At 45.0% G+C, this 26370-nt stretch overlaps 2 protein-coding genes across 8 annotated transcripts; both read left to right on the forward strand.

The window, feature by feature from the left end:
- The first annotated feature begins 977 nt into the window (after positions 1-977).
- On the forward strand, positions 978-14753 carry Ces2f (carboxylesterase 2F). 4 transcript variants are annotated; one of them, XM_006531382.2, is made up of 14 exons: positions 978-1077; positions 1667-1877; positions 3586-3727; positions 4336-4469; positions 4551-4809; positions 5578-5676; positions 6097-6237; positions 6358-6438; positions 6643-6787; positions 7132-7269; positions 7657-7729; positions 8153-8351; positions 9484-12200; positions 13184-14753. In XM_006531382.2, the coding sequence occupies exons 1-12, from the start codon at positions 1002-1004 to the stop codon at positions 8337-8339; spliced, it is 1686 nt and encodes a 561-aa protein (XP_006531445.1). In that variant the 5' UTR covers positions 978-1001; the 3' UTR covers positions 8340-8351; positions 9484-12200; positions 13184-14753. The 4 variants fall into 4 exon arrangements, with proteins under 4 accessions (XP_006531445.1, XP_006531447.1, NP_001073334.2 ...); NM_001079865.2 differs by lacking the exon at positions 13184-14753 and having other exon boundaries at positions 979-1077; positions 9484-9585; XM_006531384.1 differs by lacking the exons at positions 7132-7269; positions 9484-12200; positions 13184-14753 and adding an exon at positions 7299-7383 and having other exon boundaries at positions 8153-8169.
- Positions 14754-15218: 465 nt separating this feature from the next.
- Positions 15219-23160, forward strand: Ces2g (carboxylesterase 2G). 4 transcript variants are annotated; one of them, XR_387780.4, is made up of 12 exons: positions 15219-15486; positions 16093-16303; positions 17499-17637; positions 18283-18416; positions 18498-18756; positions 19512-19610; positions 19873-20013; positions 20135-20215; positions 20452-20596; positions 20942-21079; positions 21492-21577; positions 21868-23160. XR_387780.4 is itself a non-coding variant. In NM_197999.2 (12 exons), the coding sequence occupies exons 1-12, from the start codon at positions 15411-15413 to the stop codon at positions 22052-22054; spliced, it is 1683 nt and encodes a 560-aa protein (NP_932116.2). In that variant the 5' UTR covers positions 15341-15410; the 3' UTR covers positions 22055-23160. The 4 variants fall into 4 exon arrangements, 3 of the variants coding, with proteins under 3 accessions (XP_006531454.1, NP_932116.2, XP_006531455.1); NM_197999.2 differs by lacking the exon at positions 21492-21577 and adding an exon at positions 21383-21455 and having other exon boundaries at positions 15341-15486; XM_006531391.4 differs by having other exon boundaries at positions 21492-21959.
- Positions 23161-26370: the final 3210 nt, after the last annotated feature.

The following is a 26370-nucleotide window of genomic DNA, read 5'->3' on the forward strand; positions in this document are numbered from 1 at the left end:
GAAACTGTTTAGAAGCCTGTGTCTCCAGCTTCTTCATAGGCTCTGAGAGCCCAGACTCTCATCACTACTGGAGCCATGAAATGTCACTTGTTGTCAAGTGGAGGTGATGGGTGGCCAGGTGCCTACATGGGTAAAGAGACTTTCAACAAAGCCTGAAGATCTGAGTTGGATCCCCCACGTCAACATGATGGAATGAGAGAACTGACTCCCAGAACTTACCTTGTGACCTTCACGTTCATGTCATGGCATGTGAGTACTCACGCACCTACATACACACATACACACACACACACACACACACACACACACACAATAAGTAAATAATTAAATGAACAAACAAACAATAAGAAAATGGTTTAAAAAGTGTTTCCCAAGTAAATAAAGGACTGTGTGTTGATCTGTGCAGGAGCTAGCTACCAGAGGAGACACAGTATAGAGATGGAATGAATGTGACTAAGAAGTGCCAACATTCCAGTGTTTCAATGACATAGCCAGGATTTCTGGGAGCAGTCCATGGAAGTCCTAAGATCACTGTAATGGTCATGGTGTTCTGAGCTCCAGCCATTGAGCTTCTATCCATTTATAGCATCTTCCATATTTGCCTACTCAGAGAAGCCCCCCACCCCCCGATTTCTCCTGTTACAGCGTTTTGTCCCCTGACCTCTGCAACAGCACTGACCTCTGCCAGTGAGCACAAGAACAGTGGTCATGGTGGATCTGGGTTTGAAGACAGAGCTCCTGATATCTCAGAAGAACTGCAGAGCACAGAAGCCATCTGTGCCTCCCCAAGAGGCCAAGGAGCAGAAACTGCAGAGGTGTGTTTTTCCTACAGCTGGTCACTGATTGTCTCCTGTCATTTCTGCGTTTAGTTGTCAGGAAGAAAAAAACTTTGCCCCACCCCACGGACTGTCCCACCTACATTCCTTTTGGTCCTGTCTGGGCAAGGCCTATATATTCTGCTTTCAGTTCTTGAGGAACAGATTCAGGCCTGGGAGCCGATCATGCCAGTGCACAGACTTCCTGGATGGCTGGATGCTGCGGCCTGTGGGCTCCTGGTTCTCCTCCTCCATGTGAAGGGTGAGACTCCCTAAGTGGGGTGGTGGGGAGCAGGGTCAGAGCAGCCCAGGTCAGTCAGAGGCTGAGCTTGTGGGAAGAAGGCACCATGGAGGGAGGAGTTCATCCAGGTGACAGATGAAAGCATGAGGAATGTGAGCCACCCAATGCACCCACTAAAATTCATAGAGTGGGCGCCATAGCACACTGGGGGTCAGAGCTGTCGAAGACTACTGCCTGCTGAGGATCCAGCCCAGTGTAAAGGGCTCCAAGGAGCTGGACCTGAAGGTCAGGAGAAGAGCAAAAGGGGCATTTCCCACATCTATGTGTGGCTGTGACTGTTCCTAACTTTGGGTAATCATAACAATAACACCTCCGGGCTGCCAAATGGCTCTGAGTGTGTGACCTCTTTGGCCAGAGAAATGCTGTGACACCCTTCAAAGGGGTACTAGGAAAGGTTCCTGGGCCTGGGGCATAGGGGAGCTGTTACAGCTGAATTGAGGAACCCTGGCTTCCCTTCCTGTGAGCTCTGATAATAACAAAATGGGAAATTCCACGACTTACCCAGGCAAGTGATTCCAGAAAACTAACCCGGATGATATCTCGCCAACAGGTCTTGACTCATCAGAGGCCAGCCCCATCAGAAACACACATACTGGACAGGTCCGAGGCAAGTTTGTCCACTTGACAGACATCAAAGCTGGAGCCCATAACTTCCTGGGGATCCCCTTTGCCAAGCCTCCTGTAGGACCACTGCGCTTTGCACCTCCTGAGGCCCCTGAGCCATGGAGTGGTGTGAGAGATGGGACCTCACAGCCGGCCATGTAAGTTCTGGACCCAGAGGGTTTCTGGTACTGGGGTGAAAATATGTTCCAACATCTAGGCCATGCGGAAGTGTCTCCTCCCTCTTGGCTACAGAGCAGTTCTCTGCCTGTGATGAGGGACATCTTCCATGCATTTTTCTGATGCATATGCTAAGGATTAGAATGGAACAACTATGTCAGACTACTGGGTTAGAGCTTGGTACATAAAGGGAGTTAGCTCCCAGTGCTACAGTGGAAAACATATCTAAAGTCATCCCAGAATCAGATTACGTCAAGTGAAGGGGCCCAGAGTCTGGTGTCATGCACTACAAGTCCCTTGGGAGGGCAGCAGTAATGAGTATCCTGCAGAGTCACCGTGGCAACCCAGAAGATTAAATGCCATTGTCCAAGGAACATGGATGAAAGCTTCCACTGGAGAATATATAGGAAAAAGAGATTCCCTGAGAGTCGGGACATGGGATGAAGGATTTCTTATTCCCTACAGTACAGCATTGTCCATCCATTCCTACAGCCCCATTGTAGAAACAGCACCCAAATATCCAGATACCTGACTTTCATTTGCTGTTGCTGTAATAAATGTACCCTGACAAAAGCAGCTTAGGGAAGGAAGACATGTCACAGTTCCAGGTTACAACCATCATGGGGGAGGGGGAGTATTTAGCAGAGGTCACAGTAAGGAAAGCTGGTCACATCACGTTTGTAATTGGGGAAAGAGAGCAAAGAATGCATGATTGCTTGCTGATAGTCTGCTCACTCTGACTACTCACTCAGTTCAGAAGTCCCTTGCTAGGGAATGGTGACACCCACCATAAACAAGTATTCCTACTTTGGTTTATGTAAGCAAGATAATCCCCACAGGCCAACATATTAGACAGTCTGTCCTTGAGACTCTCTTCCCATGTGATTCTAAATAAATCGTACAAGGAGAGGGGGTGAACAGCACCACCGGCAGTTAATCATTTCCACAGAGAATCCAAGACGTCTCAAAGTTCCAGTCTCACAAAGGTTGCCCCCACTCAACTGGAGACCTCCCTGGAAATCTGGACGCCTCTCAGCCTCCACAGAGCCAGTGACCCTTACCTTGATATGAGATTGTAGAGAGGAATCCTGTGTTAGAGGAGGTGTTGAGGGCGACTAGAAGAAAATCCTAAGGGTCTACTTTTTTTCTTTTCTTTTAATTTTGAGGTTATAATATAAGTACATCATTTCTCCCTTTGTTTTTCTCCCACCAAGCCTTCTCATATATCCCTTCTTGCTCTCTCAAATTCATAGCCTCTTTTGTCATTGATTGTTGTTACATGCATATATGTATACACACACATATTTCTAAATATAACCTGCTTAGTCTGTTTAATAGTGTGTGTGTGTGTGTGTGTGTGTGTGTGTGTGTGTGTGTGTGTGTGTGTGTGTGTGTGATGGCCAGCCATTTAGTATTGGATAACCTATAAAAGGGCTCTTCCTTAGGGAAGATTTTCCTCCCACTCTGAATATTCCTTATTTACCTCTAGCTCTGTGTAGGGTTGAGGCCTCGTGTTCTTTACCTATCTACTTCTGTGTGTCTATGTATGTCAGTATTATTCAGGTCAGGTTTACACCTTACTGTTCGTGAGACTGTATGGGTGTATCTTCTGACATTACTAGGACACACAGGTTTGGATCACTAAACATTCCTTCATTCCTTGGTATCAGTGTCTGTCATTGCCAACAGGTGTCTACAAAATGATGATATAGTGAATTTAGAGGGTCTGAAGATAATAAAGATGATCCTGCCTCCCTTCTCTATGTCTGAGGACTGCCTGTATCTCAACATCTACACACCAGCCCACGCCCAGGAGGGCTCTAACCTGCCTGTGAGAGCTGGGCCATGGTCAACTGGGTGGGGGCAAAGTAGTGTAGACACTGATGGAAGAGAAGCCTTACCCCTAGTGGGTCCAAGAAGGTTTGGATTTTTTGTTTCTTGCTTTGCTTCATGGCCATGCAGGACAACTTAATTCCTGAGAGTTGGATTATGGATTAACTAAGGACACACGCTACAAACTTGAGCCCTAGAGACCCAGTCAGGTGTCCAAGGGCTCAACCCTAAGATAAGCCAAATTTCTAGCTTTGGGATATTGGTTGTACTTAATGAAAGTTGGTGAGCCTTTTGATTCATAATCAGGAAAAAAAAAATACTTGCGGAGATATCCTTCTCCACACTCTTGAGGAGTCTGAGAGTGATGGTGACATTACTCTAGACTTACATCCATTAATCCAGGCTACGAGACTCCTGATGCCACAGTGGGGTTTGAAAATATGCTAATGGGAGTTTAGTTCCTCATCTGTGACCTGGATCTAGGATGCTGAGGAGTCCTGTGTAGGTCTTTATCTGCAGAGATACACAGCAGCTAATAATCTAGGAGGCAGTTCTAACTGAGCATGTGTTGTAAAGAAGCCTCCTGGCATCTCTTGACTTCTCCAGGTGATGGTGTGGCTCCATGGTGGTGGACTGGTTGCAGGCATGGCTTCCATGTATGATGGATCCGTGCTGGCAGCCACTGAGGATGTGGTGGTGGTGGTTACTCAGTACCGCCTGGGAATCCCGGGCTTTTACAGGTGAGCATAAGTCTGGGCTGGAGAACAGGGGCTGAGCAGAACCTAGACAGCCTTTTGATCCCTGTCCCTTTCATTTCTCAGCACTGGAGATGAGCAGGCCAGAGGCAACTGGGGATTCTTAGACCAAACAGCTGCCCTACACTGGGTCCAGCAGAACATTGCCAACTTTGGAGGCAACCCTGATTCTGTCACACTTTTTGGCCAGTCAGCAGGTGGCACAAGTGTGTCTTTCCATGTCTTGTCCCCCGTGTCCCAAGGACTCTTCCATAGAGCCATCATGGAGAGTGGGGTGGCCCTGCTGCCTACCATTATACCTGACTCCCCTGAGATGATCTTCACAGTAAGTGAACTGTCACCCCAGCCCTGACTTTGCCATAGCCCTCAGCCTCATATACTCTAGTACTCTGTTCAGTGGGGAAACAAGAACCATGAGAAATAGCTTCTTTCCAATAATTTCTAAGAGGTTCAAGGATGAGGTTCTACTTACCTCTACTTCACACATGCTGAATACATTATGTGGCTTGCAAAGCTCCTCCCAGCAGCTTTAATTATTGGCCAAAACAAGGATGCATGGGTTTGGGAGATGATTCAGTAGGTGAGAGAGCCTGCTGTGGCAGCATGCAGTCCAGAGGTCAAATCCCCAGAAACCACATAAGGCCACTACTTATTTGCAATCCCAGTGTTTCTATGGTAAAGTAAATTGCAGAGACAGGGGTGCTCTAAAGGTTAAAGGTCAACTACATTGGTGTGGGCAGCAACAAAGAAGAGAAGAGAACCTGTCTCAAATAAGGAGGAAGATGACAAATGGTATCCGAGGTTGTCCTCTGACTTTCACAGGCAAAATATCGTACACAATACCCATTGTTACACAGGAACACACACACACACACACACACACACACACACACACACACACACACACACACGGGGCCGGGGGCAGACAGGATGATCCCTTTCTTAGCTGTCAACTCTGAGCAACAGGAAAATAGGAACAATTTTACATTCTATTGTAATCTGTATATAACACACAACAAGATGTTATATTTAGGGACAGTCACCCACTTGGGACTGGAAAGATACTCCTCTCTCATGCCAACTCCCATTACAGAAGGTGGCAAACCTATCTGGTTGTGAAACTTCAAACTCAGAAGCCCTGGTGCGCTGCCTTCGAGGCAAGAGTGAAGCAGAAATTCTGGCTATGAGCAAGGTTGGCAAAATTGTGTGTCTGGGAAGATGATAGGCAATAGGGTGTGTGAATGGAAGTCCTTACTACTCTGGACAAATTATTTTATCTGCATGGCTTGGCATTCTTCTAATCCTGGGTGCAAAATGAAAGGTGCAGCTTGCCTCATAGAGTCGTGTATGTAGTAGGGTCTAAACGTAGGGTCTTTTCAGGGATGAGATGGGAGAGGTGTGGTGTGAATGATGCTCCTGAGACAAATTAGGAAATGGGGAAATAATAAATAACACCTAACTGTCTCAAATACATACATTCATATATATATATATATATGTATGAATGATATATATATGAATGATTCATATATATATATATATATATATATATATATATATATATATATATGAATGATAGATCTTCAATACTAACCTTGAATGTCCCCCGCAGGCCTTCAGGTTTATGCCTGCTGTGGTGGATGGGAAATTCCTACCCAGACATCCCAAGAAGTTGCTGGCCTCTGCTGACTTTCACCCTGTCCCCAGCATTATTGGTGTCAACAATGATGAGTATGGCTGGATTATCCCTAAGGTAAGGTCCAGATATAATGTCCTATGTGTCTGAGGGCTCATAATATGGGCAATGGGAACTCAGAGACTCTTTGATCCATATCTAGCCTAATTCAAACTCAAAACATTCTCCCCACCCTAGATCTTCAAATTTTCTCAGACAATAAGGAAAATAAATAGAAATAACTTGAAGGCTATTATGAAGATCACAACAGAGCAAATGGTGAGAATCTTTGAGACCTGCCTCCATTGAGAAGACCTCTCAATATCCTGCTCAGATAGCAACCCTAGAAATTGGAGGTTAGAGAGGGTCAGCTGATTGAAGTAACTCAGAGCATTCCCCCTATAATAGACCTCAATGGCATTCCCCCACCCTAAGGATGTCGCCCACCCAAGCTCATTTTTTTTTCTCATCACAATGCTGTAGATGCTGCCTTCTGAGTGTGGTGACCTGCTAATAGAAGAGTACTTAAGAGACACTGAGGACCCCTGGACACTCCAAATGCAGTTCAGAGAGATGATAGGGGACTTCTTAATTATAATCCCTGCACTCCAAGTAGCACGTTTTCAGCGTGAGTAATCTGTAACAAGGTTGAGGGAGGAAGCTCAGAGCTGTGGGTCCTAGGCATGCTCTGTGTCCAGTCTTGACCCATGTCTAGATCATATCTCTGGTTCCAGACCCTAAGAGTCTTTATCCTTATATTGAGTATAAGATGGTGACATCTTATTTGTGTACAGATGAGGAAACAGCTGAGTGGTATCTGTGACTTGTTCCCTCAGGGAGGGCAGAGTCATTATTTAACAGTGGGCTTTCCCACAGCCAGTGCTCCAAGAAGGGTCACCACATTCAACTGTTTTGAGTCCAGATAACTTGATACCAAGACTCGCTTCTGTCCCCATGTATCCCTGCCCTCAGGTTCCCATGCTCCTGTCTACTTCTATGAGTTCCAGCATAGGTCCAGTTTACTCAAGTATTTCAGGCCATGGCATGTTAAGGCTGACCACGGTGATGAGCTTTACCTTATCTTTGGATCCTTCTTCTGGGGCCTCAAATGTGAGTCTTTCTTTATTTTCCATGAACAGGATGTTGAACCAAATTTGTACCTGAAGGATGTCTGAGCCTCAAGCCCAATTTAGGAGTCCAAGGCTCTGAGACCAACAGGATCAAGTGTGTACCAGCTCACAGCTCAAAACCTGCACTGGGTCTGGGTCTTTCTTAGTTTAGCTTGTGTTAGAGAAAATGAGGATCCACAGGATCAGGAATAAGCCTGAGGGGATTTACTTAGGGGGCTAAATGGACCTTGGATGCTGGGTGCTAAAGGAGGGAGGGAACGAAGCCTAGAGTTCGGTTTTAGGGTACAGCTGGCATGGTGAGTATGAAGCATGACTTTGGCAGATGTGCTAAATGGCTGGCATCTGGACCCTTGTCTTCTCCCTGCAGTTAGCTTCACTGCGGAGGAGAAGCTGCTGAGCAGGAAGATGATGAAATACTGGGCCAACTTTGCACGATATGGGTGAGAGGATGATCTTCTCTCAATCTCCTAAGGCTTAGGTACTCATGTAGGGATCCATTCGTGATTGGTGACCTCATTAGCATTCATGGATCCTTTCTCATGGGTTAGAATTCTTTGTACCCAAGGCATATTGAAATAGTTACTTTGTAGGTGTTGGTTACTGGTCATTTCACAGTGCCCGGTGGATGAATCACAGTACTGTGGTACTTTTCTTTAGATCTGACCTCTGAGAAGGAGAAACAACACAGGCCAAGTAACCTTATCCCACAGGGAGTAGAAACTAGTGGATCAGACTTGTATTTCCAAATCAGTATGTTTATCAGTCCCCTCATCTTCTTAGTCCACTGCCCTGTCTTACCTTGGGAGGTCAGGCCTTAAATGAAAGTGACCTTCATTTTTCTATACTGTTTGGTATATCCATAGGAACCCCAACAGTGAGGATCTACCCTACTGGCCAGCGTCAAACCAAGATGATCTGTACCTGCAGCTGGACATCCACCCTTCTGTGGGCCATGCCCTGAAGGCCAGAAGGCTGCCATTCTGGACCAAGACTCTTCCCCAGAAGATGCTAGAGCTAAAAGGAAATCACGATAAAATCAAGGCTGTATAGTGCCCAGGAAAGGTATGTGAACTTCAGTAAAGTCAAGGTTAGCCTAAGGTTCTCACGGCCCATTTAGAAGACTGCATTAATTCCAACATTCACACAACCATTTCTAACCTCTATAGTTGTCTATTTTGCCAACATATATGACCAACTCTCTACATGTAATTCTTTATTCAAAATGCTAGGCAAACTTTTTATTAGACCCACTCCAGAAAGGCTCTCATGTAAGTGTGGATGTGTAAGTACCAAAGTGCCCCCATCTTCTTTCACACTCCTCTAGTACTAAACTCCATTCAACTCTCTTCCGTTATCTTCTCTCCATTGCCTTTTTCTCCAAGACCCAGAAACTTTGGGGAACGTTGACTATACAGGGTAGGCTATATCAAAACCTCACACCCTTCTCTCAGCAAGTCCCATGTTTCCACATCTTTATAAGGGGCCAGTAGTAAACCTGATTATCCAAAGTCCTATTGTTTTCCTGAGTTCAAGCTGCTGTTCTAGTCAGATCACAAACTGCCTCGGGTCTTATGATAGGTTTCTGTGACCCCCATATACTCAGAAACTGAAAGGAAATATTGCCTGAGTCCAGGGGTTCCAGACCAGCTTGGGCAACACAGCAAGACCTATATCTCATAAACAAACAAAAAATTATAAGGTGTACGATTTGTAAACAGCAGAAATATACATGAAGTTCTGTAGACTGAGAAATATAGGGTCAGTTTGGCAGCAGATCTACTACCTGTTTGACCCAAAGGTTACACTCGTATCCTCTCCAGGTAGGATGTACAAACTATAGCACTCTGGACCCTCTAAGGGTCCCAACTGTTAATATCAACACATAGGGAATTATGTTTCTACAAATGAATTTGAGCCACACAGGCTTTTAGCGCTCAGCTCCTAGACCTCTCTGACAGTAACCACTGAGCATGCCAGCCTCTGAAAACCTCTGTGCAGATTGTCCCTGGAGAGGAAATGTCATCAATTTCCTTCCCAAGTAGCAATTGTCCACTTTTGTAAGAAACTGAACTTGACATGTTCATAAATACCTCAAGCAAGGCCAAGAGTAGAGTTGACCAGAAGGCCTTGGTAGGATCCCTCTAATAATATGTTTGTTTGTTTGTTTGTTTGTTTGTTTGTTTCTTATTCTCAGGGTGTTTGTAGACACTATGACACTCACACCTGCATGAACATCTAACATCTGTGAAGATCTTTTGCTATTGTGTGTCACATGGGTGTAAAGTAGAGAAGGTAGAAACGTGCAGACATGTCTAACAGAAGACATTCCTGTGTCTGGAACCTTGACTGATGGCTTCACCATGTGCATGAGTATCTTCTTGTTTTAAAGAAATCCTCCTCATTCTTTTTTTAATTGGATATTTTCTTTATTTAAATTTCAAATATTATCCCCTTTCCCGGTCCATCCCAAAACTCCCTCTCCCCTCCCCCTCCCCCTCCCCCTTCCCCTGATTTTGTTCCCCCACCCACCCACTCCTGACCAGAGTGCCCTGACACACTCCCACCTCCCTGCCCTGGCATTCCCCTACACTGGGGAGTCAAGCCTTCACAGGACCAAGAACTTCTCCTCCCACTGATGCCCAACAAGGTCATCCTCTGCTACATATGTGGCTGGAGCCATAAGTCCCTCCATGTGTACTCTTTGGTTGGTGTTTTAGTCCCTGGGAACTCTGGGGGGTCTGGTTGGTTGATATTGTTGTTCTTCCTATGGGGTTGCAAACCCCTTCAGCTCCTTCAGTCCTTTCTCTAACTCCTCCATTGGACACCTCATGCTCAGTCCAAGAGTTGGCTGTGATCATCTGCCTCTGTATTTGTCAGACTCTGGCAGAGCCTCTTAGGAGACTGCTATATCAGGCTCCTGTCAGCAAGCACTTCTTGGCATCCACAATAGTGTCTGGATTTGGTGACTGGATATGGGATGGATCCCCAAGTGGAGCAGTCTCTGGATAGCCCTTCCTCCAGTCTCTGCTCCACACTTTGTCTCAATATTCTTCCTGTGAGTATTTTGTTCCCCCTTCCAAAAAGATCTGAAGCATCCACACTTCGGTCTTCCTTCTTCTTGAGCTTCATGTGGTCTATGAATTGTATCTTGGGTATTCCAAGTTTTGGGGCATTCTTAAGTTACTGTTGTACTTAAACGTCTCAACCCTAGCAACTCAAGGCCTCTTTTATATTGTCGTTTACAATGATGCTAAACCATACCTTATGTTCCCCCAAAGCATCTGTCACTGAAAGGGTGTGTCCTGTTGTCCTATTGATCTTTGAATTTCTCATCCGATACCTCTGGCCAATTTGCCTTCCTTGGGCATCAGTTTTCCCAGGACAAAATCCCTTTTCATCCAGCACCTATGGATGAGAGTGAAGACACCTACATTGCCTCTTTCGGACACTAGGGCACAGATGAGGAGAGTGCTAAGCCCTGGCACAGTGACTGAGCCCATAGTTTTCATTCACCCTGAGAATCCCTCCATGCCCCCAAGCTCTGCTTTCTGTTGCTGTACTTTGCACCTGGAGATGGCTTGGGAACCCTGTATCACTTCCTGTCTTCTGTAAGCAGAAGCACTGGTATTTAGCTGCCATCCGGCAGATCATGCTTGAGATGAAATTAAGCAATTCTAATTCAGGTATATAATCTCCTCTCAGCAGCTGCACATCTGAGTCACTTCCATGAAAAGACTCTGCTTTGGTTAGGAGATGCAATGTTTTTTGAGGGAAAGCTCTCACTATGTAACCCAGTCTGGGGTCCCATCCACTGTTCTCCTACCTCAGTCTCTGGAGTACTGGGAGTGCAGACAAGCATCACCACGCATTCCTAGGCAATATTTTATGGACAACTTCAAACATAGCATTATGTGACCAATGCCTTTCAATTCTTTTGATGAAAATATTGGTACAGCTATGTGTATGTTTAACTTTGAAAGGTTATGCAGGCTGATCAGATGGCTCAATGGGGGAAAGACACTTGTTACCAAACTTGATGACCTGAGTTTGATTCCCAGGACCCACACAGTAGAAGGAAAGAACTCATTCTCAGAAATATGGTGCCAAACTATCTTCTGAAATGACTGTATCATCTTTCAACCCATTCAGACATATGTGGGGTGCCAGCTGCTGCACATCCCCACCTGCACTGGGACTTGGGCATCATTAGTATGGTTGCATATGTTTAAGTATTCTCATTATTACTGTAATTTGATGTGCAATATTAACCAGGTGTAAAATCACATGCAGATAAATGAATGGAACAAGAAAATATACTAAGTGAAGTAACCCAGACCTAAAAATACAATGTGCTTTCTTATTTGTGGATCATAGTTCTCAATCTTTAAATGTGATTATAATAATATAACAATATAAATATTGCAGGTGTAAATGGTGTCAGAGGGTCCAGAAATGTCTCACAGAATGAGATGGCTGTTCCCTGAGCATGTCCACGTATGGGGGGGCACATCTTCCCCCTGAGACCTCCTGGATCTGCCAGGCACTACTACTATCTCATCTCCTGTGGTTTCATTGCTTGCCTTACTGTCATCTCTACACTCTCATGCTTTATGTCATTTTACAAAGGTGACTAATCTATTTACCCCTATGTTCCCCAAAGTATTTTCCCTCTGTCATTGAGAGGCTGAATCCTTCATTCACTAGACCCTGATGGTACCCCAGATTCCTACCTGTGACCAACTTGACCCCTGGGGTACAAAAGTTCATTCCTGGCTTGCCAAAGTCCTTCTTCTTCATGCACTTTGTTGAAGACTGGACCACTGAAACATTAAGGATCCAGTGAAGAGTCTTACAGTTCACCTTTCAAACACCAGGAGACAGATGGGAGATGAGGCTATCTTTTAGCCTTGGGTGAGTAGCTGGGCAAAGAACCCTTCCTTTTGCGGGTGGGTGGGGGGGTAGAGTGATGCCTGACTTGTACTGGGGCCTCAAGGCATTGTGGAGCTCCTGTGAGGTCCCCGTTTCTGCTGACACACAGGACACTTCATCAAATAACAGCCTTTAGAATTTTAGCATTCTAAAATAGCATTTAGAATTTTAGTATTTTTAAATGCTTTGTTGTTTAATGATTTGTATGCAACCAAATTTGCCCATTTACCAGCATAGCTGGACACATTTTGCATAAAAATATGAGCTATGCAACCACATGCCCTTAAGTATGAGACTATTTCTCTCACTGATAAAAGTTCTCTTGGGCTCCTCTATGTCAATCACTGCCTGGTCTCTACTCCAGGCAACCACTCTCTGATGCTATAGTTTGGAAGGCGCATATAATTTAGAGACATGAGAGCCCTGGCTGTCCTGTAATGGAAAAGAAATTTTTTTCTAAACAGTCCTGTTACTAAATAAAGCCTATTTGAGAGTCAAGTATGTCATTTGTTAACAGTGTCAGTCCACATATGCACACAACACATTTTAGCCACTCTTCAGTTGATGAACATCTAGATGTACTGATTGTGACTGCTTTTAATTGAGCTCTTACAAACTTTTTTTAAAAGTCTTTCTGATTGGTGTCTTCAATTACTTGAACTAAAGACCTGCAGGTAGAATTATTCAATCGTAGGTTAAGAAACTGTCAAACTGTCATCTATAATGACTATGTCCTCCAGCCACTAATGAAAGGGCCAGTGGCTCCATGTCTTTGCCAACGCTTGGCTGTATGGGTCTTAAACTTGGTTATACGGAATGGGCATATAGTAGTAAGTCATTGAAGGTATTTTCATGGAGTTGAGCCTCTACTTCTCTCTATCTCTGTGCTTGTGCCTGACTCTCTGTTTATCTCTGTCTCTGTCTCTTGTATCTCTGTCTCTATCTCTCATGATCCCCCTACTCAGTCCTTCTTTCCACAAAGCAGAACCTGAATGCCTTCTTCATTTCACATTTTCACTGTGGCCATGGCCATCATTGACACGGGGCCTCTGAGTGATGGTGCAGTGAGGAGCAGAGCACACAGGGATTTCCCCAGCTGAGCTACAGAAATGTCTGGGATTAAGAAGCACAGGGACACCCAGCATCCATTGGGATCTGGCTTCTCCATCCCAAGATTGGAGGAACCGGGAACTTCTCAGCCCTCATGGTCCAGCAATTCTTTGTTCAGGGAACTTGGTATAGAGAGAACAGCTACCAAGAAAGGCTTAGACGACAGACAGGACAAGAGTACATTGGAGGGGTGAAATTGAATCAAAGAAGCCCCTGTTGCTTAGAGAAGGAAGGAAAAAACATGCTGGGTTATGCCAGGGAAGCAGAGAGACACAACGAAGAAGTCCTGTAGTGACATTCTGTAGGCTCTGGATTAGTATTTGGATAATAAAGACTGTAATCATAATTTGTAATCAAGGTTAATTCTCACTAAATACTATCTGACACTGAGACCCACGAAACTTCCTCCAGAGAGTCAGGCTGGACTGGATATGGGCTCCTGGTCATGCATTCCTTAATTTAACCTGCCAGGCTTCTTTGTAATTCTGAAACTTCTATTTATACATTGATGTATTTGGCTTTATCATAGATTTAACCCAGTATTGGAACCATTAAGGCCCAATTAAATACTGGTCATATGGATAAGAATGAGATTGACTAGGGTGTGGTAAGAAAATGTCCCTCCAACCCTGATGACCCAAGTATCACTTTGTGGTCCACACAGTATGAGAATACGAACTTACACAAATTCTCCTTTTATCTCCATATGTGATCCATGGCATGGAAGAACCTTCATAATATATACATGAGCACAATACATAAATAAATGCAAACATTAAAAATATCGATTAAGTTAATAAATAACTGTGAAGTTGATCTTGGCCAGCAGAGGAGACACATCATAATGAACAGGGGCTGCGGACTTGAAATGCTCCAGAATTGCAGTGTGTTATGATGAAAGGAATGTAACCTAACAAGGAGGGTCCATGTATACCCTAATATCATCATAGGGACCAGGGACCCTGGAAGCAGACTCAGAAAACTGAGTTTTCAAAGGTCAGGGGAGTCTTGAAAATGAATGTCACACTCAGAGCTCCCGCATTTGCCTGATTCTCCTGTGACATCTTGACTATGACCTTCTCACTGTTAGAGCTCCTGTTAGCGCTTCCTGCCCAGGTGAGGGGACAGCATTTCTGGTATCCCAGATGATCTCTAGAATCCATGATATGCCTTTCTGGGAGGCCAAAGAGGGAACAGAAACAGCAGAGGCAACCCTGATGGCTATTCTTGCTATCAACTTGACTACATCTAGAATCTGGAAATGGAGAGTACACCAGTGAGAGGTTGTTTGCTTGGTTTGAAGTAGACAAATTTACTTTTAGTCTGAACATTTGAGGTAAGGAAGCACATGCCTGTCCCTAGGAGGAACAACAATATGAACTAACCAGTAACCCCAGAGGTCCCTGGGACTAAACCACCAATCAAAGAGGGAATCATGGCTCTAGCTGCATATGTAGCAGAGGATGGCCTAGTTGGTCATCAATGGGAGGAGAGGCTCTTGGTCCTGTAAAGGTTCTATGCCCCAGTATAGGGGAATGCCTGGGCCAGGAAGCAGAAGCAGAAGGAGGGGGGAGAGGATAGGGGATTTTCAGAGGGGAAACTAGATAGAATATTTGGATCTTTGCCTGCTTGCTCCCACCTTGCTAGCAAGTCCAGTCCTTAACTGGCATTAGAGCCTACTTCTCCAGGATTTCAGCATCGACTGAAGACCAGATGAGACATCCAACCTTGTGGATTGAGCAACTGCTGGATTCTTTCTATTCATAGCTAGACACGGTTCAATTACTAGCGCCATTGCCTGTAAGTTGTTCTAATAAATCCAGTTTCTATATATTTATGTAGAGAGATTCATTCTATAAGCCCTGCTACTCTGGAAAATCCTGATAAATACAGCGACTTTGCCCTGCCTCCAGGCCATTGGCTCCAGTTACTTCTGACTAAACAGTTCTTCTACAATGAGAACTTGCTCCACCTTTATCTTTTTGGCTCAAATTCCTGCCTGGGCAAGGCTCACATATTCTGCTTCCTGTTTGTGAAACGTGGTCCTCCTAGCAGCACAGACTCAGAGCCTGAGAGCCGGCCATGCCACGGAACCAAATGCATAGCTGGCTGGATGCTGTGTTCTTTGGACTCCTGCTTCTCCTCGGCCATGTGCAGGGTGAGGCTCACTAAACTGGCATGGGGAATGACTGGAGTCAGAGCTGCCAACTTCTGCATGTCAGAGCTGAGCTTGTGGGAGGGAAGGCACAGGGCAGGGGGAAGGGTTTGGAAATGACAGCTAAAAGTGTGGGAAACCTGTGCCTCCCGATTCACTGACCAAAACCCTCAGATTTTATGAGCCCACTAGCATACAGAGTCAGAGACATCTAAGATCACTCCATACTGAGGAGACAGTTCACTGTAAGGAGCTCTAGAGAAAATGCTAGACAATTCAAATGAAAATGAGAAGTCATTTTCTTTTCTTGGTATATAGCTACAACTTACCTTTTAATAATAATAATAATAATAATAATAATAATAATTCGTATAGCCAAATGGTTCTTTGGCCTACAGAAACGCTGTAGAGCCCTTCAAAATAGGAATAGGAAAGGATCCAAGGTCTGAGGGATAAAGGAGTTTCCACACTCACACCCTACAACTGAACTAGGGAGGCGGTTATGGGTTCCCTTTGCCTGTGCCCTGATAACAGTGAGATAGGAACTCCCACAACCTTGTGGCAACTGATTACAGAAAACTAACCCTGAAGCATCTCTCTCTCTACCAGGTCACGACTCACCAGAGACCAGCCCCATCAGAAGCACACACTCTGGCCAGGTCCAAGGCAGGCTCATTCACGTGAAGGACACTAAAGCTGGTGTCCACACCTTCCTGGGAATCCCCTTTGCCAAGCCTCCTGTAGGACCACTGCGCTTTGCACCTCCTGAGGCCCCTGAGCCATGGAGTGGTGTGAGAGATGGAACCTCACAGCCAGCCATGTAAGTTCTGGACCCAGAGGGTTTCAGGTACTGGGGGAGACTGTGCTCTGAGCTCTGGGCCATGCTGAAGTGTCTCATTCGTTTCAGCTACAGAGCAGTTTTCTCTCTTTGTGGATGAGTGCCCCGTGCATTTTTCTGATGATGTGCTAAGCCTGATGAGAACAACTGTGCCAGGCTTCTGGGTCAGAGCTTGGCACTCAGAGAAAGTTAGCATCAGGCAAGATTGAGATGAGCTAAGATAAAATTGTTCAAGGATTCAGATTATGCCCAGTGTTCTCTGCCACAATGGGAGGGATCTCCAGGTATGAGTTAATGTGACCTATTAGACAGCATTGCCTCTGAAATCAGGAGAATATACTCCAGATCACTGAGGTGTGCAGCAATGACGGATACTTGATAACTCTACCCTCACAGTCACTGTGACAACCTATATGGCCAAGTGTCATTGGCCAGGGAACAAGTATATGTAATTAATTCCCTGTAGAGACACTGCAGACAAGAGAAGTTCCTTGAGAGTCTGCACATGTGATGAAGGACTACTCACTACCCTTTAGGGCAGCATTGTCCACTGAATCAATCCTCTAGTAGCTGTGTAAGTTCAACACTCTAATATGGGGATCTTAGATTGTTTTCTGTTGCTGTAATAAAGTACGGACAAAAGCAACTTAGGGGAGAAAGCTACTATTAGAGGCTCCAGATTACAGTCCATCCTTTGGTAAACACAATGAATCAAAACTACAGGAGCTGCTCACATCACATCCACGCCCAGGAACAGAGACTAGAAAATGCTTGCGTGCCTGCTAATGCTTAGCTCGATTTTCTTATATAATTCCATGAATGTCACTACAGACAGCCAATCATTTCCAGAGAGACACCTATAAGTCTCTCTCTCTCTCTCTCTCTCTCTCTCTCTCTCTCTCTCTCTCTCTCTCTCTCTCTCTCTCTCTCTCTCTCTGACTCAGAAAGAATAACATCCAGGCCCCACCCTACTGGCTGCCCTAGAAATCTGGCCCCAGCCCAGCTTTCACTGAGCCTATGGCTTTTACCTTGGTTGGAAGGTATTTAGACAGGACATAAGTATTAACAGGGCATCTATGACAAGCAGCTAAAGGTGGCTAAGAAAATAAACTCCAGACTCACATTTGGTTATACTCACTATACATCTCTTGGAATAACTGTCTCCCATTTTTACCAGTTGTCCACAAAATGTTACGATGAATATGGAGGGCCTGAAGGAGTTGAAACTGACCCTGCCACCTGTCTCTATGTCCGAGGACTGCCTGTATCTCAACATCTACACACCAGCCCACGCCCAGGAGGGCTCTAACCTGCCTGTGAGTATCAGGCCGTGGCCAGCTTGGGGAGAGGGGATTTTTTTTCAAGGTTAGAAGGGACAAAAGCAACCTGAGTTTTACTATAGGGTGGACTTTGATAAGTCTTAGCTTACTTAGGTCAAAGAAGGCCATCTCAGCCACACAATGCAGTTGGAACCTGGGTATGGGACACAGAGCACTGGAGCACTGGAGCACTGAGCCATCAAAGGCTCCAGCTCTTTATAAAACCAGAACTCATTCTACAACTCGTGCTCTGCAGAAACACTTAGGGACTCAACCTCAACACAGAGGTCACCCAAACTTATACTTTTGGGTTATCTGTTGTGACAATGAGAGTTGAGGATCCTTTCCATTTTTAATCTGGAGAGATATCCATGGAGACACCTCTCTTTGTTGCACTGTGAAGAGCCTGAGTAGTGATGATATCACTCTATACACAGAGGCATTAATTCAAAGGGCAACACATGGCGGGAATGGGGACAAGAAGCTACTAGAGGACCCTTGCTGTGGCCAAAGCCCTGAAGTCTGGGGGGTTTTATGTATTTCTGTAGCTTCACAGAAGCACAGCAGTTAATATTCTAATAAGTAGACAAGCTGAACTTGGGCTCACTAGGAGCCTCCTGGCATCTCTCTTGACTTCCCCAGGTGATGGTGTGGATCCACGGTGGTGCACTCACTGTAGGCATGGCTTCCATGTATGATGGATCCGTGCTGGCAGCCACTGAGGATGTGGTGGTGGTCGCTATCCAGTACCGCCTGGGTGTCTTGGGATTCTTCAGGTGAGTCTGGGGTAGGGTTGGGCAATGTGGACTGATCAGAACCTAGACAGTCCTTTGATCCATGTCCCTTCCATTTCTTAGCACTGGAGATGAACATGCCAGGGGAAACTGGGGGTTCCTGGACCAAGTGGCTGCCCTACGCTGGGTCCAGCAGAACATCGCCCACTTTGGTGGCAACCCTGACCGGGTCACTATTTTTGGCGAGTCAGCAGGAGGCATAAGCGTGTCTTCGCATGTTGTGTCCCCCATGTCCAAAGGACTCTTTCACAGAGCCATCATGGAGAGTGGAGTAGCTCTGTTGCCTGGAACCATATTTAGCTTCTCTGAGGTGGTTTACCAAGTGAGTGCCTGAACTACTTCAATCCTTTATCTGTTGCCAAAGCACTATCCTCTGACACTAGTGCTCATTAGTAAAAATGAAGAGCTAAGGAACATATGTACATTTATTTGTGAGGGCTTAAGGGTTAGAATCCACAGATCCCCTTTATACTGGATGAATATGTTATGTGGACAGCAAAGTTGCCCTTAGAAAGGTCCATCACTGGCAGAAATGAGTGTGTATGGGTTCAGAGCTGGGTAACTGGTTTTTTAAAGTGCTTGGTGTGCAAGCCTGAGGACTTAAGTTCAAATCCCCAGAATTCATAAAACACTGGAAATGGCAACATTGATCTGTAATTTCAAAGTTCCTGGGCTCAAGTGAGAACCAGAGATGAAAGAATCCCTGGAATTGGAATTCACAGACCAGCTCAGCTAGTGTACACAGAAAAAACAAAACAAAACAAAACAAAAAAAACACTGCCAAATAAGGGGGTCCTCTAATCCAACCTTCATACACCAACTCAACACACTCTTTCCCTCATATATGAAACAGACAAAAGTTGATGGAGAAAACAATACTCAATACTACCCTAAACAAAAAGAGCAGGTATGCAGAAAGAGTTCTGCTTTCTGGATGTCACCTTTGAGCAATAGGAAAATGGGAACAATTTATACTTGTTCCAATCCACACAACACACACTATGGTGTGGGAATTAGATGCAAAAAAATCATTGACTTAGAACTAAGAACTCTTCTCCCTGCTTGTTCCCTTTGCAGACGGTGGCCAAGCTCTCTGGTTGTGAGGCCATGGATTCAGAGGCCCTGGTGCGCTGTCTGAGAGGCAAGAGTGAAGAGGAGATTCTAGCTATTAGCAAGGTTGGGAGAGCTGTGTGTCTAGGAGAACCTGGTCTACATGTTGTGGAATTCTGAACCAAATACCTCATCTGTATGCCTTTGAGTTCTTTCAGTTCTGTGTGTAAAATGAATACAAGATAAGCTAATCTAAGTGTAGATTCTCCTCCAGGGTGAGCAGATCACCCTGAAACTAGTGAGAATTGAGAAAAAGGTAGAGGTGACTCAGTGGACATCGGGATATTTATTTCATTAACCTTCAGCATTGGTTTTTAACACCCATCAGAACTTCCAGATGATCCCTGGTGTGGTGGATGGAGAGTTCCTACCCAAGCATCCTCAGGAGCTGCTGGCCTCTGCTGATTTTCACCCTGTCCCCAGCATCATTGGTTTCAACAATGATGAGTATGGTTGGATCGTCCCCAAAGTGAGGCTCACTTCCAATCCTCTGGGAATGTGGATACTCATATGCTAAGCAGTGGGGACTCAATACATCTTCACTCCAAGTTTGTGAGACCCCATACTTAAGACTGTCTTCTCTCTCCCAGGTCATAGGCTCTACTCAGACAATAAAGGGAATAACCAGAGAGAACCTGCAGGCTGTCCTGAAGGATACAGCACCGCAAATGGTGAGACACCTCTGGTCTTGTCTAAGTAGATGGGTCCCTCATATCTCCTTCTCAGACAGCATCCCTATTAATAAAGGTCAGGAGATAGGTATGATGCTGTGTGGGGTCACCTCAGAGCAAGAACTTTTTCCCTATACCATATGTTATCCCAGGCCCCATTTTCCCCACACCCAAGTGTACTACCTACTTGACCAATAACATGCCTAACCTCAATCTTTCTGATGTCTCTGGTATAGATGCTGCCTCCTGAGTGTAGTGATCTGTTGATGGAAGAGTACATGGAGGACATTGAGGACCCCAAGACTCTTCAAATACAGTTCACCGAAATGATGGAAGACTTCATGTTTGTGATCCCTTCTCTCCAAGTAGCATATTTTCAGCGTGAGTACCACTGTGACAACGCTTAGTGGAGCAGCTCAGAGACGGGGGTCATGGGTGAGCACTGTGAAGCAGTATGGTAGTTGGTCTCCTTATGTCTAGTTTAAGAGAGTGAAATCTGGGTACAGAGGCGAAAATGGGTTGCTGATACTCTATTATCCTAACAAAATCACTCAGCTGGGAAGGCCATGAGTACATTTACAGTGTTAGTGCTCCAGCCTGGGGCTCTGCCTCCAATTTAACTCTTGCGATTCCAAGTAACAATGTATCAAGGTATCTTGATACCAAATATATATCAAAAAAGCTCCAGGTGAGGGACAAGTAAGTCACTCTCTGTCCCACCTCTAGGTTCCCATGCCCCTGTCTACTTCTATGAATTCCAACATCAATCCAGCTTCCTCAAGGATGTCAGGCCACCCCACGTGAACGCTGACCATGGAGATGAGGTTCCTTTTGTTTTTGGTTCCTTCTTCTGGGGCATGAAACGTGAGTCTTCCTAATTCTTCCTGAGCTAAATGAGATCCCAGATGGCTCCTTAGATGGCAGTCATTTGAATATATATATATACATATATCCTTCCCAGTCTAGCCTGTAATGGAGGAGATGACAGCACATCGAGGCAGGAATTCAATTAGAGGCTTGCATGGGTATTGGGTACTCTATATAGTGAAGAAGGGTGGTAGTAACGCCAATAATTTGAGGCCAGACAACAGCTGGGATGGTGAGTGTGAAGAATGAGTTAGCAGTTACATGAGGTGGCATATACTTTTGTCTTTCTCATGACACCAGTTAACCTCACTGAAGAGGAAAAGCTGCTAAACAGGAGAATGATGAAGTACTGGGCCAACTTTGCAAGACATGGGTGAGAACTAAACCTTGTATGTGTGGGTCCTTCTAGGCTCCCTTTTAGATGGTGACTTTTAGCATGCATGGATCTTCCATCACATGATAAAGTCTTCTCTACACTACGGTATATTTATACAGGTACAGTATAGAGTCATAAATTGGTCATCTCACAGTGACCTAGCTGGTGGGCTATAGTGCTACAGTACTGCTCTTTAGATCTTGCCTTTTAGGAGAAGACATAAAACAGGTCAGGCAGTCTTCTGAACATGAAGCAGAAACTAGTAAGTGACACTTGTATGCACATATCAGGACACCTGTCTCAGCAGACCCCTTAAACACTAGCCTAACCACTGCCCTGATCCAAATCAGTGTATCAGGCTTTGGACCAGAGCGACCTCATCCTTCTTTTCTTGGTGGCATATCCACAGGAACCCCAACAGTGAGAGTCTACCCTACTGGCCCGTGTTTGACCATGATGAACAGTATCTACAGCTGAACATCCAGCCTGCTGTGGGACAATTCCAGAAGGCCAGAAAGCTGCAGTTCTGGACCAAGACTCTGCCCCGGAAGATTGAGGAGTTAAAGAGATCTCAAAACGTGCACAAAGAGCTATAGTGCCTTGTGTGAGGAATGGTATATGGTGTCAGCTGCTGATGGAGTCAGCTTCAGGTTCCCAAAACATTCTAACATTCATATAAACTCTGTGCTTGTCTGTTCTTCATTTATCACAAATCCTCTGCATGTGACTCCTTCTCCTGCTGGGTCATCTTTTGTTAGACCCATTAAAAAAGCAGCCTATTGATTGGGTTAGACCTATCCAAACTCCCCTCCCAGTGGATTTGTGAACCCCATAATTCCCCATCTCCTTTTACACTCCACTGGGACTAGGATCTTTGCTTTCTTCTTTCCTCACCTCACCTCTCATCCTCACTGTCCTCTTCTCTATGACCAAAACAGTCTTCAAGTAGGACTTTGGAAAACATTGATATTGTTCTCCAAACAGTCCCTATCACAGGGGTGGGCTGTGTCAGAACCACATGCTCCCTCTCATCAGCTTCACACTTTTGGAGACCATAGATCCCAAGATTAAGATACTAACAGGTTTGCTGTACATGCTCTCTAGCCCAAAGATGATACCTGTGATTTCACTGAGCATATGAGATAGTTAACAATCCTCATGGCCCGGGCCTCCAATAGGCCTCTTTTTTTTTAATTGGATATTTTCTTTATTTACATTTCAAATGTTATCACCTTTCTCACCCCACCCCCAAAACCCTTTATTATATCCCCCCTTCCCCTGCTTCTATGAGGGTGTTCCCTCACCCATCCCACCCATCCCCACTTCCCCGCCCTCTCATTCCTCTATACTGGGGCATTGATCCTTCACAGGACCAAGGGCCTCTCCTCCGATTGATGCCTGACAAGGTCATTCTCTGCTATATAGGTGGCTGAAGCCATGATTCCCTCCATGTTTACTCTCCGGTTGGTGGTTTAGTCCCTGGGAGCTCTGGGGGGAGGTCTGGTTGTTTGATATTGTTGTTCTTCCTATGGGTTTATCACATTGGAGTTATTCAGTATAGAAATATGATTCATAGATATTTTCAAAACACAGCACACAGAGGTTCCCAACTTGATCACTAGATTTGAAAACATCTAAAAGTGTCTCTATCTACTGTGTTTATAAATTAAAATTTGCCAACAATTTGTTTTAAGATAATCTATCTATGCATCGATATCAATTTCTTTTTGCTTCCACAAGTCTAGGACAGTGTGTGTGTGGGGGGGGGGTGCCAAGAAAAACTAGGGAAACTAGAAAAACACTTTGTATGTGCTGAGGTTTGTCCCCACTTCCAAGGGTTCTATGTACATGCTAAGGCCCATATTTGCATGATCACATCTGTGAAGATGTCTGACTATGGGGTGAGTCCTAATGACAAGGTGGGGAGATCAGAAGGTCCAAACATGTACAACAGAGATTGTTGTCCCCAATCTGCATGAGCACCTGTCCATGTATATGAGTGTCCTCCTGACGTCCACAGTTCCACTGCAACCTTCTGGCCCCTGTAATAACCTCTGTCGCCTTTATGATCCATATGCATGACTTTCATTCTTATCTCCTCACTGTTACTAGACATAAGTGTTACTAGACATCCCCTTTTACTTTAAGTCATTATACAAAGGTGCCAGGTTGAGCTCAAGGTGCCTGAATTCCCCCCAAAACATGTTCTCTTATCATAAAGAGCCCAGAGCCTTTGTGCTAGAGACCCTATATGTCATATCCCCTTACCTCTAATTACCTTGTCCTACAAGGTTGGAAAAGTCTCCCTTTTAAAATCCAGTGGAAGGAACCACAAGACAGTATGGCCTTTGGGGTCACAATGAAGATTATTGATTGTCCATCCTGGACACCACCTGCAGAGAAGGATAGCATCTAGGAGGGTGAGTGCCAGATTCTCACACTGGGGCCTGAGCTCATTATTGAGCTACAGCTGCCAACGATGAAAGCACATCAGGTTGCTCAGGTAACCAAAAGAATCTAGATTGTGGCCTTGAGTTTAGAAGAGCTTGGGCAGACCAACTCCCAGTCTTCAGCTTTTTTTCAGTGGGGAAGTTGAGGGGAGAGAGGACGTCTGCCTAATCCAGGACTGTAAGCACACAGGCATTGAAAGGGGGGCACTTGACACCATACTTTGCTGACAGGTGGAGTCAAGCCATGGTTGTACCATGCCAGTGGAAACATTCAGAAAAGTACTGAGGAAGAAGTACTATGCCAGGCTGTGGGTGACTCTGGATTACTGAAGGCTGGAGAGGAGACTGGTTTCCAGTTGGAACTGATGGCTTCCTGAAGTAGACATTCATGCAATTTCCTCGATGAAGCCTGGCTTGGCCAAGTGAGACCTCCTGACCCTGTACTCTTTAGTAAATCCTAACAGGGTTCTCTGGGATTCTGAAACCTTTTCAGAGTCCAGTATTTCAGCTTTAACGTAGGCTCTGAGAATTCAAAGAGTCCCAGTGTTGGAACTATCAGCGTCTAAAAATGTTTGTCAGGTGAATAAATGACTCTGAACTTGTTCTCAGTAGGAGTTTCCCACCATGCTAGTCACAGCATAGAGGAGAAAGGAATAGAGAAAGGGCACTTAAGAAGAGCCACACAATTACAGGCGCATGCCTGTAATGCCAGCACTTGGGAGGCAGAGGCAGGCAGATTTCTGAGTTCGAGGCCAGCCTGGTCTACAGAGTGAGTGCCAGGACAGCCAGGACTGCACAGAGAAACCCTGTCTTGAAAAAAGGAAAAAAAATAAAAAGAAGAAGTGCCACACAAAAACAGTACTGTTGGAGTGATGGTTTTGTACACTGTGTGAAGTTGTATCCTGTCGCGTCTGCTCTCGACCAGCAAGAACGACACGACCACCAGTCCTTCTAACAACAGTTTATTCAGCAAACTTCAGACTTCATCTCTCTCGCTTCAACTTTATCTCTCTCAACTTTCTCTCTCATCTTTCTCCCCTGAACCCCGGGCCTCTCACTCTTATATACTTTCAGTCCCCATCCACTCACAGCAGGCCACATCACCTCACCAGGCACGCAGCTTCAGCCAATCAGGGCGGCAGGGGCATGTCTCCACCAAATATGGACTTGTTTAAACCACCAGCATCATGGTGCACCTGTGCAGCTCTCACGATGGTTGGGGCTTATTTTCAGGTGTATGAGGAAGTCAGGTGCAAGTCATAAGACTTAGCTGCAGTCCCGGGCGCCTTCTTGGGACTGCTGCCACACCCGCTCCTCACAGTATCCTTCCCTGCCTGCCTAAGGTACCTTCTGATTGGTTAAAATAAAAGGCCTATGGCCTATAGCAAAAGGCAAGCTAGTAAGATGTGATATCCAGCAGAGAGAGGAAGGAACTCTGGGAAAGAGAGAGGCGTGGGAGATTCACCATCCAGACTCCAAGGAAGTCCAATGTATGAAACCGAGGAGGGGTAACTAACCAGCCATATAGCAGACATGAATAGTATAAATGGGTTAATATGTTAAGAGCTAGTTGGAGAGCAAGCTCAAGCTAAGGCCAAAAGCATTGTAAATAGATATGAGGCCTCTGTGTCATTATTTGGGAATGGGGGTGGGCATAGAAAGGCCCATGGTTGTAAAGTTAAATTACAAAGTACAAGGTAAAAGATATCGTAGACCTAGTGGAGTTAATAGATACCCAGAGAATAATCCACAGAGGTGAAGGGGGAGGGGGAAGAACTCAGGGGGTCACCGGGAGGGAGGGCAGCGTTTGGGATGTAAATAAATGAAATAATTAATTAATAAAAAGGAAAAAACAAATTATTAAAATATCACATATATAAAGAAAAGCAAGTTTAAAACAATGCTACCAACCACACATTCTTCTTGGAAGTCCATGAAAATTCTCTATAAAACAGATTGTGTGTTAGGGATGAAAACAAGTTTTAAGAAATACAGGAAAATTGATGTAATTATATCTATTTGATCACAATAGAATTAACTTTAATTCCATGGTAAGAGAAACTATAGAACACAAACAACCTTGTGGGGATTAGTCATCGTGCATACATCATTGAAGAAATCAAGGAAGAAATTTAGGAATGTATAGAATCTAATGAAAAGGAAAGACAACAAGCCAAGCCCTAGAGGACACACTCAGAGCAGCCCTGAGCTCTAAGGCCTAAACTAAGAAGTCAGATGCCTGCCCTTTCTCTGTCTGTGGGCTCAACACACAGGACTTCGAGAAACCAGAATCAGTCATTACAGCTCTCTGCCCCAGGCTCTCCAACACAAAACCAACATTTGCCTGTGAATGTGAGGATCACTGTAACTTTAATTTTTTTTAATCTTATTTTTAATGATGTTTTTTATACATTTTAACCTTTCCTATAACCCACCACCCACTAGAGATAGTTAAAAAAAAA

Source organism: Mus musculus, chromosome 8, assembly GCF_000001635.26.
Source record: "Mus musculus strain C57BL/6J chromosome 8, GRCm38.p6 C57BL/6J".
Classification (NCBI taxonomy): domain Eukaryota; kingdom Metazoa; phylum Chordata; class Mammalia; order Rodentia; family Muridae; genus Mus; species Mus musculus.

Coding starts and splice junctions, on each gene's coding strand:
- Ces2f (XM_006531382.2), top strand. CDS start 1,002: ATGCCAGTGCACAGACTTCCTGGATGGCTGGATGCTGCGGCCTGTGGG. Junction 4,470..4,550: donor GGAATCCCGGGCTTTTACAG/GTGAGCATAAGT, acceptor TTCATTTCTCAG/CACTGGAGATGAGCAGGCCA. Junction 7,730..8,152: donor GCCAACTTTGCACGATATGG/GTGAGAGGATGA, acceptor GTATATCCATAG/GAACCCCAACAGTGAGGATC.
- Ces2g (NM_197999.2), top strand. CDS start 15,411: ATGCCACGGAACCAAATGCATAGCTGGCTGGATGCTGTGTTCTTTGGA. Junction 17,638..18,282: donor AGGAGGGCTCTAACCTGCCT/GTGAGTATCAGG, acceptor TGACTTCCCCAG/GTGATGGTGTGGATCCACGG. Junction 21,456..21,867: donor GCCAACTTTGCAAGACATGG/GTGAGAACTAAA, acceptor GCATATCCACAG/GAACCCCAACAGTGAGAGTC.